Here is a 17,748-nt window from a genome sequence, read left to right as displayed (position 1 = left end):
TCCAAAACATTGATTGCCTCGAGTTTTTGCATGAAAATGATTTGAGATCATAAGAGAATCTTCGATGAGAGAAGAAGTGACAGGGTTTGAAAGAAAAGCGCCCAAGATAGAGCAAGAAGAAGGTAGGGTGAATCTCGTTTGAAAATCTTCAAGCTTTTGAAAGAATGAAAGTGTAATGGAAGGGAAATGCAAGTAAAGAAGGAAAATGATTACATTTTGGCATGAGATTCCATCCCCTGATAGAGAGATACAGAGAAAGAAGCTTCCCACTCAAAAGAAAGGTAGGGATTTGAAAACAGGGTTGGAGCAAGAAAAATTTGAAATAGAGCTCAGAAATGAAAGAGAGGGAAGAGAAATGAGAGAGAATGAGAGGTGTGTGGTAGTTGGATGGGAGGATTTTGTTTGAGGACAAATGGTGCAAGCTTAGTTGAGAAACTAGGTTTTCCAGTTTGGTTATAATTCAAAAACGTGATGGGAGAGTTGAGGCAGGTCTACATCAATCTTTGGTCCATTGAATAAAGAAATAGGAAAGTTAGGCCATTTTCAAAATTCTATTGCCCTCTACTAGCCAATATTTTATTCAGTATTATTCACCTCATCCTTCCATATCACCAGACCAAGGGCTCTCTTACAGGGCCCTTTTTGAGTCCAAATTTTTGGTAATGGAAGCTCGAACATCTGGCAAGTCACTGACTTATGCAATAGAATGACAATATGACAATTCACCAAAATGCTATTTGATGTCTCGTCTCTAAAAGCTCTGGACAATAGTAGTTTAATCGATGCATACCAACACTTCGCACCTCCATTGCAAAGACTCACGTACTCATGGACATCCAGACTTCAAATAACTTTTCTCAAACAAATCATAACGACATAGGCAACTACGAAACCTATCGAAGGTAAACCTAGTAGCAAACGAAAGCATAAGAGACGAGACCTTCAATGTCAACCATCTCTATGTCAATGCAATAAAACATGCAACCAAAGGGCAAAAAACATTCAAATAATCAAAAGAGAGCCGCTTGCTTCATTTTATAACTTTGAAGAAGGACAATACCCATAGAAAGCAATACCTCAAGATTGAGCCTCCCTATGTAATGAACAGTTATCGAGAAGATCCTCTAGAAAATCTACATCCGCATCCCTTAATGCCTTGCAATCACCATTTGCACCAGTCCCATCACATAGAAATATTTCTTGAATCCTGTATATTCCAAGCTAATAATACGAGTTAGCTCTTGACCAATCTTCTCAATCCTCTTTGAGCTATGAACCATGATTGAATGGATGGCATGAAACTTCAAAATCGAATCAAGATTGCATTTACAAATGCTCTGGTGGCGAAAATTCAATACATCTTTAAGGAAGGCCTCAAGAAATCTAAAGAAGTCAGCTTGAATACCATGATGCCACCTCAGTAGCCGCGTCAGCCTCAATGATGCCACATGACTAAGTTGTCCTAGTCACCTACCAGCTCAGCTCCAACGACCAGACCATCCATGCCTTATCACAGTTTCTTGATAGACATAGGGTGCTCTGTTCTTGATGTAATTTGAGTGTCACCGTTTTGGGTCAGGACCTTGCTTTAAGGCCTGTGAATGTAAGAGTCAGGCAGCTATTCCTGCGGTGTTCTTCCTTTCTTGTCTCATCTCCTTTGTGGTTTGTTTTGATGATGATTTATGTAGTTGTTACATAAATTTGGTGGAGACGTTGGGTAGCATGGAGTTCAAAAACACAGAACAAGTTGCATCCCCTCGACTTGATCTAATCACGACTTTGTTTTCTGAGCTGGTTCAATCAAACATGCACGTCGCGAACTTAACCGCTCATCTGACATCAAGGCAGTCCAATAGCCTAGGCCACGGTTCACGTGTTCAAACCAAACCTTTCTTTGGAGCTCTAGATGAGGACATCTTTCTGTGGCTGGATCACTTCTCCAATTTAGTTGAGTACCATCACTGGTTTGATCCTCAAAAAGTGGAGGAGATGAGGCCCTCTTTTCAAGGGTTAGCTGACAAAGTGCGGATCATACTAGCCTAATCTATCACTTAATGAGCATAAAGATCATGGAGGATCAAACCAAATACAAAAAGCCATGGGGAGAGAGACAGGAAGTATGAAACACTCAATCTATTCAAAATGTGCTATGTCAACAATACATGATAGGCCTCTTATATAGAGAGGGCCTTTGAATAGTCAACAATTGTGGGATCCTCTCATCCACATCTCTCCTTGTGGATGTCCTCAATCCACATCTCCACATCATGTAGTCCACATCCTAGGGTGCCTACTTTGATTATTTTCTTAGCCTTTAATCTATGTGCGCATGGCACCATATCTCAACACCTGCCCTTGGTGCCATGATCCTTTGGCTACTGCAAGGTGGTCAGATGTGAGTGACATTCCATCACCTCCCCTTAGTGCATGCATTACTACTTAAGGTGGTCAAGTGTGGTTTCTACATGTCAATACCTCCCTTGGGTGCTTTCATAGCTACTCTTAGGTGGTCAAGCTTGATTACAAACATATGGGCTGAAAGTGGTAAGGTTTTTGCTTCTTAATACATGTTGACAATGTCGTCTTCTTTGCTTGATGTAACTTGATGCATGATGCTTTGTTCTTCCATGTGCCTTAATGCTTTATGTGTGGATGCCATGTTCTATTCTATGGTCATCTCATGCACTTGTGCTTTTGGCATGCTTATTACAGCGATGTGTGCATTCATGCTTTGCTTTTCCATTTGTTGCAAAGGTCTTACCAATTGATTTATTTCAATATTGGTAGTGTCTAATTGGTAATAATGATTTTGATCTAATAGGTGCATAGATCTCGAAAAGATGATGACTTTTTTTTTAAAGAGCGCGTGCAAATTCCTCTTGGATTGCAAGTTACGGCTTGTTGAAGTTTTTGTGAAGAAGAGGGCCTTTGATGATGTGGCACAGGGATTCACATGCAGAATTCAAACTATGCTTCATAAGGGCCTCTGTGCTGAGGTGGCACTACAGGTGATGTGGCATCTTAACCAATCTTGAACCTAAACCTAACCATGGTTTAGTGTGACTTACTTGACCATTGACCAAACCCAGGGTCAATGTGACTTAACCTTGGCAATTGGGATAATGTGCCACGTGTCCATTTTAAGACCAACTACTTAACCCAGGGTCATTCTCACTTGACGCTAGCTATATCCTATTTGCCACGTGGTTTTTTTAAATTAAATAATGTGGAGAAAGAAACTTTGCAAAGAAACCTTTGAAGCTGCAGAGGAATTGCAGCAGAGACGTTGGGGTGGTGACGATGAGTCGCAATGACCTCCGTGAAGATCTCTGTGTAGATATCCGGGGTGGGTTTGCTGGTGCGGGTCCTGCCCATTTAGAGAAGCAGGAGTTGGCTGCTTTAGAGTTGCAAGGGAGCTCTGTGGAGGTCGACAGGAGTTTGCAGGAGCTTTCCAATCTGCCAAGAGCACGATCTGCTCGTTGATGAGATGCTGTAAGAGATGCTTTGGAGTAGATGAGTTACCGAGCTGCTCTGTGTGCTGAGCCATTAGATGGAGGCTTGAAGAGTAGGCTGTAGGAGACGCGCTATTACGACTGCTTGCTTTGGAGCACTGTCACGGCCATGGGATCGTTGTGCAGTGGAGGCATGGTCATTGATGTGTGCAAGGCGCTAGCATTGCCTTGTTTGCTAGGCGTCAAATGGAGAGCTACAGCCGGCTATCGTTTGCAGCGTGGAGGTCAGCTTGTTTGCATACGAGAGCTAGTTGGAGGAGCTACTGTGGAGCAGTCGCTATAGAGGGCTGGAAGGCCTTGTGGAGCTCTTGAGAGGCGTGGAGCTACTGGATGCGTCAGATGATCAGAGATGAGCTCATAAGGTCATTTGGAGAGCCGCACAGGCTGTCGTGGAAGGCAACCGTTGACTATGGACAGCTATGGCACTGTGGAGGCTCGTAAAGTGCTGAGGGTCTTTCGAGCTTCTACTATTAGAGTCGATGGTGTTGCAAGAGTAGAGCCAGTGCTCAGTCGCTTGTGTAGGAGCTTGTGCAGATTGGCCTCGGTGCCATCCTCAACGATGGGCTCTTTGTCATCTCCTTTGTGATTGTGGTATTTGGCATGGATCACGCCAGTGGAAAGGCGGGAGCTCTTAAAGCCTCGATGTCAGATCTGGATCAGAATGGCGATCCCAGCTCGATGAATCATGTTAATAGTCGTTCTAAGGAAGTTGATGAGGACACGGTTATTGTGGGATGTCATTAGAGCAAGAGGAGCGTGGAGCGTTGTGGGCTGTTGCCTAACATTAGCCTCAATCATTTCTTGCAGTGTGTAGAGTATTTTCTCAGGCTCTCTCTCCTCTCAAATCCAAAGAAAGGAAAGGGGCTACTCAAACTCTTTCAAGAAATCTCTCATAAAGTCAATGAATCTCTCTCACTCTAAAGAGAAAACTCATAGAAATGGATGATGAAAAATTTCTCTCTCTCAATCTCAATCTAGGCTTAGCTAAACCGAAGCTCTGATACCATGACAAAGTGTGGATCATACTAGCCTAATCTATCACTTAATGAGCATAAAGATCACGGAGGATCAAACCAAATATGAAAAGCCATGGGGAGAGAGACAGGAAGTATGAAACACTCAATCTATTCAAAATGTGCTATGTCGACAATACATGATAGGCCTCTTATATAGAGAGCGCCCTTTGAATAGTCAACACTTGTGGGATCCTCTCATCCACATCTCTTCTTATGGATGTCCTCAATCCACATCTCCACATCATGTAGTCCACATCCTAGGGTAGCTACTTTGATTATTTCCTTAGCACATACCTTAGCCTTTAATCTATGTGCACATGGCACCATATCTCAACATTAGCCGCTGCATGGTACCACCCATTGGACAGTGCCGTCAAGCATTCCTGGCCGCATTTGCAAAATGTGTTGATGATAGCATTTGGGAATGTTGACTCCGTCAAGAATGCCCTTACAAAGTTGCAAGAATTATCTCAGTTGCCGTCGGAATGAGTATCACAATTTGGCGTGAAGCTGACGCACCTCCGGCTCCGGATTGATTCCAATATGATTGAAGACCTCAAGCTTTTCTTTTTATGGCCATGCCTTCGATCGACTATTTCACAATGGACCCAAGACGCTCAATGAAGCTCTATTAATCGCTCAAAGAATCTTATTCACGGAGAATGCGAAACCTCCAAGTCTTCTTCCTCGTTTGCCTATTCCTTCCTATAATTTAGGTCCCATTCCTATGGACATAGATCATACGTAGAACGCACAAAATGCACAAAATTTGAATAGAACAGTCTTCCATCCATGTTTTGAAAAATCAAAACCTCCAGATAGAGATCCCCAAGGTCGACCTCGTTGCTTTTACTGCAACAAATACGGACACGTAAAGAAACACTGTCGACTTCTTCATCCTATTCAAAATGCCCAAATTGAAGATATTTCATCAACTCTAGTATCAGGAAAAGAAGATCTGAAGTCATGAAGGAGGACTCTGCTTTAGAACACTCTCATCCTCCAAAAATAGTCCCATTCATCGTCGAAACTAGATTCCGCTATAAATATTTTCTCGCTCTGGTAGATTCCAGCAACTCTATTACCTCGTCCTTTAATCCTTTCATTAGTGAATACGAAATACCTCTTTATTCCATCCCAAATAGTAAGATCATATTTGGGGATAACCTTCTTTATTAGGTGCCGACATCGAAATCCAATTAGAAAACAAAACTTTCCTTGTTCATACACGGGTGTTACCAAATCAAAATTTTCCATTAACTTTAGGTTGTGATTGGCTTCTTCAAAACAAGGCAACAATTGATTTTGAAAATAAATGTTTAAGCTTTCCGAATTGTCAATGCAAGAGCCGGGCAGCTTTTCGTGTCGTGTTCTTCCTTTCTTGTCTCGTTTCCTTTGTGGTCTGTTTGGTGATCATTTATGTAGTTGTTACGATACGTCTATAGTGATTAGCAAAAAAGTTCCTTTGCAGGGCATCGTCTAGTGGCAAGCGGTGACACTCCTAACACTCTACACGACTTGCTCGGTGAGATCTGGCAGCCACAGCCCACGCTGATTTATTATTCACCGGCAACCCATCAGCGACTGCACGCGGCACTGCCTCACCCACTCACCCTCAACGACTGTGGACGCTGGGTGCAGTGGCAGCCGTGTTTTTGCCCCTACACACGGACTCTCCACAGTTCACTGTCGACCCCCACCCAAGTTCCAACCCAGCAAGGATGCGATCACAAAATTAAAAAAAACGAAGCTGGACGAATTGGCTTGCTGGAATTTTCACTTCATTTCACGACCATGGGGCCTAGTATTAACTTTTAAGTTTTTCGAGTTCCTGGTATTGGCTTTTAAGACGCACAAGCGCATTCACGCCAAGGCGGTGCGTACAGTACAGGGTACCTTCCATGAGTGAGTGGCGTCGACCTCTATCGGTGCATGCAATAAATTTAGTTCCAGATCATTTTGCTGAGCTCCCCCCCTCGCCATCTCGACTCTCCAGCCTCTACCCACATTGAAGCGCTCACGAGTTTTACAGCTCTACCAAGAAAGGTTGATGGTTTTGAAGTTTCTTGTCTGCTCAGCTCACCTACGACTGAGCTGGTTACCGAATCAGTAGCTTCCATCACTTGAAAACAAGCCCATGGTTTTACCTTTCATTGATCAGCTCATTGATCAGCCCACACTTTTTCCGCTGTGTAGTTGCTGCTTGGCGCTTTGACAAGCTTCTTCAGCACCAGCTCCTCCAGGGCCAAGAGAGTTCCATCCCTTTGCCAATTAAATATTTATAGTTACCCACCTACCAAACAGTGCTCAAACTTGGTCGATAGATTTGTACTTCTGCCTTTTCTACGGCATTTGACCAATGGCGAATGCTGCTCCTGCCTCTAACTTCTGAACTTCTGATGGCAGACGGTTATCGCCTTCATGAACAATCGCCTTCGTATTGCTGTTTCTCAACTTTCCCCGCGAGCTGATGCGAAAGCTGGGAACCAACGATCGACGATCCTGTGTACTATCGCCTGGTCCCCTGGACATTAGTCTTGTTTGCCGCGCCTTGTAAGCTCTATTGGATTTGCATTTCAGCTTTCGTGAGAGAGGCTACTTGTCTTTGAAAAGAGAGAAGCTATGATTCCTTTCCAAGCCAGATCCCCATCAACAGTTAGTCATTGCCCCTGGACTGCTCTAGTCCGCCAACACTTTATAGGAGCGGAATGTAGGAAGACTTGCTCCTATGGAAGAACGTGGTATACAAGTACTTGCGAGGGTTGAAGGTAACTGCCAGAGCCAGTGTTTGTGCAACCATGGAAGACCATTCTGAGATATTTGCAGGTTCTCTAAGCGGTCAGCGTGAAGACGCTCGAAATGGGCAGCCGGTCATGGAAACCCTTAAAGATCTTCTCAGATCAGAAAGAGAGACCATGGCTACCCATACCGCTCACAAGCTAAGAGAGATTAAGGTTGACGGGAAGTTTGGGATCACCGGGAATGTGAAAGGCTCGCTTGATCTCTGCGATCGTATTAATTCCAAGAGGAATGGAAGCGATCATGAAGATAAAACTGGGAAGCGCTTGAGTTCCTCTTCAGCTCGGGTACTTCCTATATTGTATTCTCCAGGCAACTCGTGTTCAGGTTGGAACAGCTCGGAACGGCGGCAGCCGTTCACCGGTGGTTCTCTAACTGGAGCTGGATATGCGCTGGAAGGATTGAGGTTCATCAATAGAACTACAGGACGTGCCGATCAGAAGCAGCAGTGGGAAACAGTGCAGAGGCTTTTCCATAAGCTAGTATCCCCCGATGGAACTCTTTCTCGGTCAAATTTCGGTGCATGCATCGGTTAGCATTCTGAAAGCTTCACCCGAAGATTGTGGCGACAGCATGTTACGGAAGTTCGTTTACAAGTCACGCAGAAACCCGCAGACCATTTCACTGAACGACTCTGGATGCAATGCAGGTATGGAGGACTCAGTAGCGTTTGCTGGGGAACTTTTTGACGCACTTGCTCGAAGCAGAGGTGAAGGTAAAGTTCGATGCATATCCTTGGATGACTTGCACGGCTATTGGTCTCAGATTACCGATGACAGTTTTCATTCCCGTGTTCAAATCTTCTTCAACCTGTAAGCTTCCTTACTACTTACTATTTCTATCAGTTTCTTTCGGTTGATATTTTTCTGGTTTTCAAGATTCGCTGATTGCGATCATTTTATCAGTTGTGACAAGGATGCGGACGGGCGAATAGCTGAAGAGGAGGTTAAGGAGGTGAGTTATACCAAGCTTTTGACAGTTGTACGCGTGAATTCAAAGACCTGTATGCGCCGCATTGTGTCAATTTGTGTGATCCTTCCATCTGTATCGTCGCTCAGGTGATCATGCTCAGTGCTTCATCCAACAACCTTTCTATATTGAAAGAACAGGCAGAGGAATACGCCGCCCTCATCATGGAAGAGCTTGACGATGAAAAGCTGGGGTACATCGAGGTTAGTGTGAGAGCCGAATTTATTCTGGGCTTTTGTCGTGGATTTCGTAGGGTCTTGAACTGAAATTTACGTGCTTCTCGTGTTTCCTTTCCGAACTTAAAAAGATCTCTGGATGATTAGAATGCTCAGGAATCGTGTGGTTATACGTCAGTGCTTGACGCAGATCATGCAGTCCTCATCGGATTTACACGTTTTACAGTTGTCGCAGTTGGAATCGTTGTTTCGAGCCGCAGCTGAAAGCTTCGACAGCGAATTCAGCGGCGACAAGTGTAGCCTTCCTCCACCCTCTCTTCCACCTGTAAGACGAAGACGACGGTTGATGAAGAGATGGATCTCATTTGTTAAGCGCAAGGCAACCTTCTTTTTCTTTGACAATTGGCAGCGGATATGGATCCTTTTCTCCTGGTTTGTTGCCATGTTCGGTTTGTTCACATGGAAGTTCTTTCAGTACAAGCAGAGAAGCGACTTTGAAATCATGGGATACTGTGTTTGCACTGCGAAGGGCGCTGCTGAGACGTTAAAGCTGAACATGGCCCTCATTCTTTTGCCTGTTTGTCGCAATTCAATCACCTGGCTGCGCTCCACTTTTCTGGGATCGATGGTTCCTTTCGATGACAATATAAACTTCCACAAGGTGCAACGCGCGTTCGGTTATATGATCTGTTTTATATCTAGAGATCAGCATGCGAGAATCAGATGCATAACGTCACCTTGTTGTTCGTATCACACAGATCATCGCTGGAGGGATTGGCCTGGGAGTTGCCGTGCATTCCGGTTCTCATTTGGGATGCGACTTTCCCCGGATCGTAAGTGCTGACCGGCATAGGTTCATGGAAACCATTGCGACCGACTTCAACAATCAGCAGCCGTCGCTTGTACAGATCGTTCTGACTGTCGAAGTGATGACGGGAATGGTAATGGTGGTTCTCATGGGCATTGCATACCTCTTGGCCAATCACTGGTTTAGGAGAAATATCGTGAAGCTTCCATGGCCTTTCCACAGATTGACGGGGTTCAATGCTTTCTGGTACTCGCATCATCTGTTTCTGTTCGTATATGCGATCCTCATTATCCACTCTCTGTACCTCTTTCTCGCTCATGACTGGACTCAAAAAACGGTGAAGGTCCCCCGAAAACCTTAATACTTATCATGGGTATCATTTGTTCAGTTTGCTTTTCATCTGAAGCCAACAGACAACGCCATGACCATGACCGAAAGTGTGCCCTGTCATTCTTAATTTGCCAGACTTGGGTGTACATATCCGTTCCTATATTGTTATACATGTGTGAACGACTCGTGAGAATGTTTCGCGCGCGACAATACAAAGTGAACACTGTGAAGGTTATATCTATTTTAGAAGTTCTACAGCCGTTTGGCTTGTGGCTTTGCTTCCCGTTACGCAGTGTAGAGTGCCTCGCACTGTCTCACCTCACCCTTTTTTTTGCAGGCTGCAGTTTATGCAGGCGATGTGCTCGCGTTATACATGACGAAGCCGATAGGGTTCAAATATAAAAGTGGGATGTATCTGTTTCTTCAATGCCCCGCCATCTCTCCCTTTGAATGGTGAGAAACGTATTGTTAATTCCTCTTTCCTGCTTGCGTTGCCTTTGTAGACTGTAACGTGTAACGGTGACGGTGTAAGCCTTGCAGCCCTTGAGCGTTATGGTTGGATGGATCATTGTTTTCCGGCTTCTCCCCTTCGAAGGGGCTTAAAATCCTGTAAATGCGGTAGAGAGTACATGTGATCCATGTTGGCACATGCTCGCATTGATTGTAGACTTGATTACACAATTCTACCGATGTGTTTACCATCGACAGGCACCCGTTTTCCATCACATCTGCCCCAGGTGACCACTACCTGAGCGTGCACATTCGTACTGCCGGAGACTGGACCCAAGAAATTGGTCGAGTTTTTAAGGAGGTAGGTGCTTCATAATGAACGAGTAAGGTCTCGATTCTGGAACAGGTACCTGTTAGCAATGCAGGATGTGGACTCAATTGTTCGCTAACTTGTAGGCCCTGGAGCATTCTCAGAATAAGAATTTGCAGGAAGAGGACGATGCGAACGAACATGATCCACGGTGAGACCACTGGAAATTTGTAAGGAGTAAATTGTCTGCAAAGTGTTAGGCCCACGGGGATGGTATTGATAATCAATCGATTGGACTGACCAGCTTCCCCAAGCTTTGCATCGATGGACCTTACGGAGCTCCAGCACAAGGCTACAAGAAATATGAAGTGATGCTCCTGATCGGGATTGGGATTGGTGCTACTCCTTTCATAAGCGTTGTCAAGGACGTGTTCAACCACATCAAACTAGCCGAACTGAGACTTGTATGTCCAACACGGCGACTTATAGTGTAGTAGTTCTTACTTGATTTGGCGTGTTTTGCAATTTGTGTTGACACGGTCTCCATTTGAAGCTGAGCTAATGTGCAGGACCCTAGTCTTGATTCAAGCAACTCCATCAGCAGCAGCGGTAGATCTGGCGATAGTCCCTCTTCAACTGGTTACGTATCGTCCAGCCCATTGATGAGGAGCCCTTCCCCAAGGAGAAGGAAAAGGCCTCGTGCTCTCATGCAAGCTTATTTTTATTGGGTCACACGAGAACAACGGTCTTTCGAGTGGTTCAAAGGCATCATGAACGAAGTCGCAGAAACCGATCAAAGAGTGAGTGTTCACGGCCAGGGACTGAGCTGGTGGTAGAACTTGTGTGTGAGTGCGGTGTGGGTGTGTGTTCGACCAGCAGCCAGGGGTCCGTGTGCCCAATGGTCCGGGCAGTCTTCCCAGGTAGGGTCTGGCGGGTGAGACTAACGTGATGGTGAGGAGTTTTATTTATTTATTTATTTTAAGTGTGAGTGTTGAAAGCCCCACGTACCCAACGATCTCTTGCTCTTGAATTTAGATGGCTGCTTGAATGTGATATGGTGTGAAGTAGTGCGTGATGTCTGCGCTCTTTCTTGCAAGCAATGCAGGCTGTAATTGAGCTGCACAACTACTTGACGAGCGTCTACGAAGAAGGCGATGCTCGTTCGGCTCTGATAACCTTGGTGCAGGCTCTGCATCATGCCAAAAATGGTGTGGATATCCTCTCGGGCACCAGGGTAACGTGCAACTGCTACTCTAAACGCTTTGCCCGACGTTTGCAGCTAGAGCTCAGCTGAAGGTATCTCCTATACGGGTGGGTTTGTTTCTTGCAGGTGCGAACGCATTTTGCAAGACCTAACTGGGGCAAGGTGTTCTCGAGAGTGGCTGCCAATCACACCGGTGCTAGGATTGGTAGTCTTCTCACCTCGCAAACCCGTCTGCAGATCTCTCTAAAATGTGGACGTCTGTCACATTATTATTTCCGTCGTGAAATAATCTCAACAGGCATGGGTGCAGGGGTATTCTACTGCGGACCCTCAGCCTTGGCGAAGGAGCTTGACGCACTCTCAAGGAAATTCTCGCAGAACTCCACATCCAAATTTGTATTCCACAAAGAAAACTTCTAGCACACTTACACAATCAAGGAAAAAGAGTACACGTAATCTCTTCCTCACTGAGAAACACAACACAGGTGCGGTCTCGCGGGACGCTGGAAAGCTTACGTCCTTTGATGAGAAGCTGCAGCACGGAGTTTCCACTTGTACCATGGCAATGCATATCGCCTCATAGTGTTTTGATGGATTTCCTCATAATAAGACGAGTTGTTGGGGAGTGACTGCCAAACCAAGCAAGCTGCAGCAGAGCTCATGCGCGTCTGTAGAGCAGGTTCAGTACATATAAATACAGTACTACATGCGGCCTGTTTTGTAGTCTTGTAATAAGAGTGTTCCACCCCACTCTACTGAATACTGAAGGGCGATAGTTATGCTTGCCTTGCATTTCTTTCTCCTTTGGGTTTACTCTTTCTTTGTGTCGACATTAGCTCGTGTGTAAACTGCCATTGAGACAGTGTAACGTGCCCCTCTCTTTCTCTCTATTTCTCTTTTAATTCTCTTTTAATACGAGAAGGCGTAAAAAGTACTCATGTGCGAGGCACAACTTTGAAGAAAATGAAGTTCTTCTTGGTAAAAGAAATCATTTCATTCAGCATTAACTAGTGTGCAACCCATGGCAAGCCATGTGCCGAATTCCACTGTATTTGTTTTTGTGCAATTGCATACATAAGATCACCATTCAATCTGTGGATGAAGAGAATGATCACCATTTAGAGTCATCACAAGCACAATATTCTCTAACTTGGGGAAATATTCACCATTCCTTCTCGTTGGAGCATTCTACAGCTACGAATGTTTGAATTGTAGAAATAATGTAGGCAAGTGTGTATGTACAACTTTTCAACAGGCTTATAAGAGTGTTATAACTCTTTGGGAGTTTGCATTATGCCCTAACCCAAATCGAACCACATTCCATTATTATGATTTTTTTAAAAATTGTAAATACAAAATGCCCTATTGCCAATGCAAGATGAATTTGGATACCATGAAGGTGATGGTGAAGGTTAAAGAACATGAAATCAATCACCATAGTTACGAGGTTGGGGGAAGGAAAGAAAGGACATTGTAGCCATGGAGATTGATTGCCATGATCTTTCACTAATATTACTCACAAAATTTAGTGAGGACTTTTACATTTATAAGTGGCAAGCATAACAATTCAAAGAGTGCGTGTTGAGGTTTCTTGAAGATGTGGTGGTTTTGGTGGACTTTACAAAAAACTGCTCTTTGAAGGAGCGAAACGACATTCAATCCATGCATTTGTTTTAAACTAGGTAATAAATTTTGTGCACATAACATATTTTCATAGAGGAATTGAGGTTAAGAAGATGTTCCACTTTATTTCAGATGACAAAATAGTTAATTGCTTGATTGCATTGCCATCGAAATTCTGAAATCTTTTCTTCATGCTCACATTTCATTAGCAATCGAGAGATAGAGAGAGCGAGAGAGAGAGCATCCACATATACAAATCGCCTTACCTTGATTTGAGAAACGCGAGCATGTCTAGGGTAGAGGATGAACAATTTGATGTCAATTATAGTTGCTTTCATCTTTTTTACACCCCATCATTCTCTGTCTGATAGAAGAACTTACTTTTGTAGGAAAAAAGGAGTTAGATTGGATGTTGACAATGCATTGCAAAATCTTTTGCGAACGTGTGCAAATGCATCCTGCATTACGTAAACCCATGCATAAACCCATTCTACATGCAATCAGATACCTTGAAGATAATCACTTTCACTTCTTGCTTAAACAACAAGTTGTGAAATGCATTCCGCTGCTGAATCTTGAGATCATGGATGATAAAATCTTTGGCTTCTTATTTGCAATCAGCTACTACACAACAACACAAAGCACCCATAGACATGCACACAGATGTGTTTCCTTAACTTTTAAAAAAACTTACAGGTGCGTCTATTTGTACGTCTATTAGCGTATCTATCTAATAGATAGACGCGCTTATAGACGTGCTATTAGACGCTCTGTAGAAATTTTTTTTTAAAAATAGAAAGATGCATTCATAGACGTGCTTATAAATGCTCTGCACATTTTTTTTCTTAGGTAGAATTTTGTGTGGTTGAATAGAATGTTGTGTATGTTGTGTGGTTATAAGAATCCCATTTTCAGAGTGTGCATTTTAATTCTTACAATCATATTTTAATTAGCACGATTACAAGCACGTCTATAACCGACGATTACAATTCTGAATAAAATATTACAACTCATAAACGTTTAGTTCACAAGGCATTCATTGATTGAACATTACACAAGGAAATTGAAAGCCAAAAAAATAAAAGGAGTATATATTAATTCATAGCCCAAGAAGTGCTTGTATGTACATATAGCACGAAGCCAAGCCACGTCCTGTGGCTTCAAGTATAAAAAATAAGAGGAGTGTATATACAAGAGAGGCACGAAGCCAAGCCAATGGCTTCAAGTACAAAAAAGAGTAGCTAGCACTACTTCTATGACTAATCTAAGTCATCCGTATCCTCACTCCCTTCTTTGTTGCCTTCTTTCTCCTCAGTATCCTCAAATTCTTCCTCTTGATAAGAGGAGTGTATATAGAAGAGAGGCACGAAGCCAAGCCAATGGCTTTAAGTACAAAAAAGAGTAGCTAGCACTACTTCTACGACTAATCTAAGTCATCCGCATCCTCGCTTCCTTCTTTGCTCCCTTCTTCGTTGCCTTCTTCCTCCTCAATATCCTCACCTTCTTTCTCCTAATCAGCCCCAGGCGCCTGTAATGAGGGACAACATGTATCAATGTATGAAAAATCAAATCTTTATTTACAATATTGACATTATTTCATTACTTTTAAATACCAAGGGAGGCACTCTAGTAGCTCGGCTATACTACTCCTCAGTAATCAACCCCTCATCATAGAAGTGCCTTCGTATATGTCCTCTACGATGTCCACGATGGTTGGCTGTCTCGATAGCAGTAAGGTACCTAGGTACCCACAATATCAAGCTGCAAGATGACATAATTTGCGGAGGGGTTAGTAAGATAAGAGAGAAAAAGAGAGGAAAAAAGAGAAGGAAGGAGAGGAGAAAAGAGAGGAAAAGAGGGGGAAAAAGAGAGGGGGAAAGAGAGGAAAAGAAAGAAGGAAAGAGAGGAGAAAAAAGATAGAAAAAGAGAGGAGAAAAGGGAGAAAAAGAGAGAAGGAAAGAGAGGAGAAAAGAGAGGAAAAGAGAGAGGAAAAGAGGGGAAAACAGAAGAAAAGAGAGGGGAAAAGAGAGAAGGAAAGAGAGGAGAAAAAAGAGAGAAAAAAAGAGGAGAAAAGAGAGAAAAAGAGAGGAGCAAAAAGAGGGGGAAAAGAGGAGAAAAAGAGAGGAGATAAGAGAGGAAAAGAGAGGAAAAAAGAGGAGAAAAGAGAGGAAAAGAGAGGAGAAAAGAGAGGAAAGAAGAGAAAAAAAGAGGAGAAAAAAGAGAGAAAAAGAGATGAGAAAAGAGAGAAAAAGAGAGAAGGAAAGAGAGGAAAAGAGAGGGGGAAAGAGAGGAAAAGAGAGAAGGAAAGAGAGGAGAAAAAAGAGAGAAAAAGAGAGGAGAAAAAGAGAGAAGGAAAGAGAGGAGAAAAGAGAGGAGATTGGATTTCCATCATGCATGCCCTCTTTCTTTATCCCGCCCTCATGCTTCAGTCCAATTTTCCTCTCTTTTTATCTCGCCCTAATGCAATCACTTATTTTCATCATTCATGCAATCCCTTATTTCCTCATGAATGCTTAAGGCATTGAAAATTCGACTTAAACATGCATGCAAGGGAAAGGAGAAAGGAAAGAGAAGGGGAAGGGGAAGGGGAAGGGGAAAGGAGAAGGGGATGGGGAAGGAGAATGCAACAAAAGAAAACTGTTGGAGCGCATCTATAGATGTGTCTATCAACATGTTTGTAGGTGCAGCTGCCTGTTTTTCCAAAAATTAGACGCACTTTGACATACACTTTTTCAAAAAAAGGTGAAAAGGACATGCGCCTGACCCCAAAAAGAACAACACTAGTATCAAAAACATCCTTTCCCTACATACGACAAAGGACGAATCCAAAGAGAACAACTTCCAAAGAAGACCAACCACCAAGAGACTTACCTTGGATAGAGGTATGGAAGCTTCTTGTCTTTCTTCAAAGTTGTCTCTCCTTCTTCTCTTTCTTATTCACCATCTTCTCTTGTATGCTTGGGGATGAGTATGTGAGCCTGGAGATGAGTGTGGGTTCTTGTAAATGAGTGTGGATGCCTGGAGCTATATGTGTTAATAGGAAAGCAAGCCGCGCGACACTAAAAGTATCATAAGGAAAGCAAGCGTGCTAAAAGTAGGTTCAAAAATCAGTTCGCAGTCTGCACATCTAAAAGCGTGTCTATTAGCACGTCTACATTGTGTTTTAGACGTGCCTATAGACATGTTCCACAGTACAAATGTGGTGTTAGACATGCTTTTAGATGCTATACAGAGTTTTGACATTTACAACTCATGCAAGAACACATTTTTTGGGTTGTTTATCTGTAGGATGTCTTCATCTTCAACAAGTAGCTCCAGTGACGATGAATCCGTTTGTATCCACCATCGCGAAATGTGGATGGAGCAAAAAATCAAATGTATGTGTGATTGATGTCAAGGAAACATGTATCGTGTACATAGAATTACACTCAATCACATCTCAAAGTACAGAGAATGGGATGCGACCATATCCCGGGTAAGTGTTAAAGCGTTGAGGTTGATTGAGATACCTATGGGTGTTCATGTGTTTGATATATGATCCTTTTTTAATTTGATATAGGATGCAGTGCCATACCTGCATATGTTGCCCTATGCTCGTCTCATGAGGAGGCAAAGCGTTGGCGATGATATGAAGTGGGATCTTCAAGAGGGACCATTACAGATGCATGGAATGATGGTGATAGTAGCCCTCCACAATTACCTCATGAGGCCGTGGAGGAGGAGGTGGTTGATGATATGGTGCAGGATCTATATGTCATCAGTCCTCCGATAGGGATGATAGCATGGAGCAGGATGATCTTTTTAATGCAGCATCGACTCCCTTGTTTGAGGGGTACACATTCTCCATTCTACATGCTTCCCTTGAGTTACTAAACTTGTAGACCATCTATGGATGGAGCAATGCAAGTTTGAGTACATTACTCAAGTAAGCTTTAAAGTCTATTTTGTAAACATGGTGAATTATGCTAGTGGGTCAATTACTTGAATACTTTTTCACATTTATGGTCTTCACGTGTAGGCTATTGTGTAAAATGCTTCCAAGGGAGAATAAATTACCGACCTCAAGGGATATGGCAAGGCAACATGTGAGCTCTCTTGGAGGATTGGATTACAAGCACATCCATGCATGCGTCAACGATTGCATTTTGTTTTGTGGACCACATAAGGACGCAATAGAGTGTCCTACTTGTGGAGAGGCAAGATATAGAGCAAATCTCAAAACTTTGGATGTGCCTCGTAAGGTTCTCCGACAATTTTCCATAATCCCTCGCATCCAACATATGTTCAAGTGCAAATCCATTGCAGAGCTCATGTCATGGCATTCCTCCCATCAATCACCAATGGCAAGTGGAGAACTCCCGTAGACACTCCTGCATGGAAGCATATTGAAGACACATGGCCAAGCTTCAAGGAAGAATCTAGGAACTTGAGACTTGGATTGGGTATGGACGGTGTGAACCCATTTGGTCTCAAAAGCACCTCTTATAATATATGGCCAATGATATTGGGTGAATTATAATCTTCCACCCTCTATGGCGATTAAGAAAGGAC

At 43.3% G+C, this 17,748-nt stretch overlaps 1 protein-coding gene across 1 annotated transcript; it reads left to right on the top strand.

Annotated features, from left to right (window-relative positions):
* The first annotated feature begins 6,957 nt into the window (after positions 1–6,957).
* LOC147889929 (respiratory burst oxidase homolog protein A-like) lies at positions 6,958–12,410 on the top strand. The gene is made up of 15 exons (XM_087390445.1): positions 6,958–7,858; positions 7,977–8,139; positions 8,233–8,281; positions 8,386–8,499; positions 8,699–9,133; positions 9,231–9,617; positions 9,746–9,841; positions 9,948–10,063; positions 10,319–10,421; positions 10,517–10,581; positions 10,675–10,834; positions 10,940–11,170; positions 11,476–11,604; positions 11,701–11,779; positions 11,885–12,410. Exons 1-15 carry the CDS (start codon positions 7,327–7,329, stop codon positions 11,992–11,994), a joined length of 2,769 nt encoding a protein of 922 aa, XP_087246571.1. The 5' UTR covers positions 6,958–7,326; the 3' UTR covers positions 11,995–12,410.
* Positions 12,411–17,748: the final 5,338 nt, after the last annotated feature.

Source organism: Dipteris shenzhenensis, chromosome 19 (genome assembly GCF_047967505.1).
Source record: "Dipteris shenzhenensis isolate YYH24624 ecotype China chromosome 19, Dip_SZ_1.0, whole genome shotgun sequence".
Classification (NCBI taxonomy): Eukaryota; Viridiplantae; Streptophyta; class Polypodiopsida; order Gleicheniales; family Dipteridaceae; genus Dipteris; species Dipteris shenzhenensis.
This window is presented reverse-complemented; position numbering and strand designations above follow the sequence as displayed.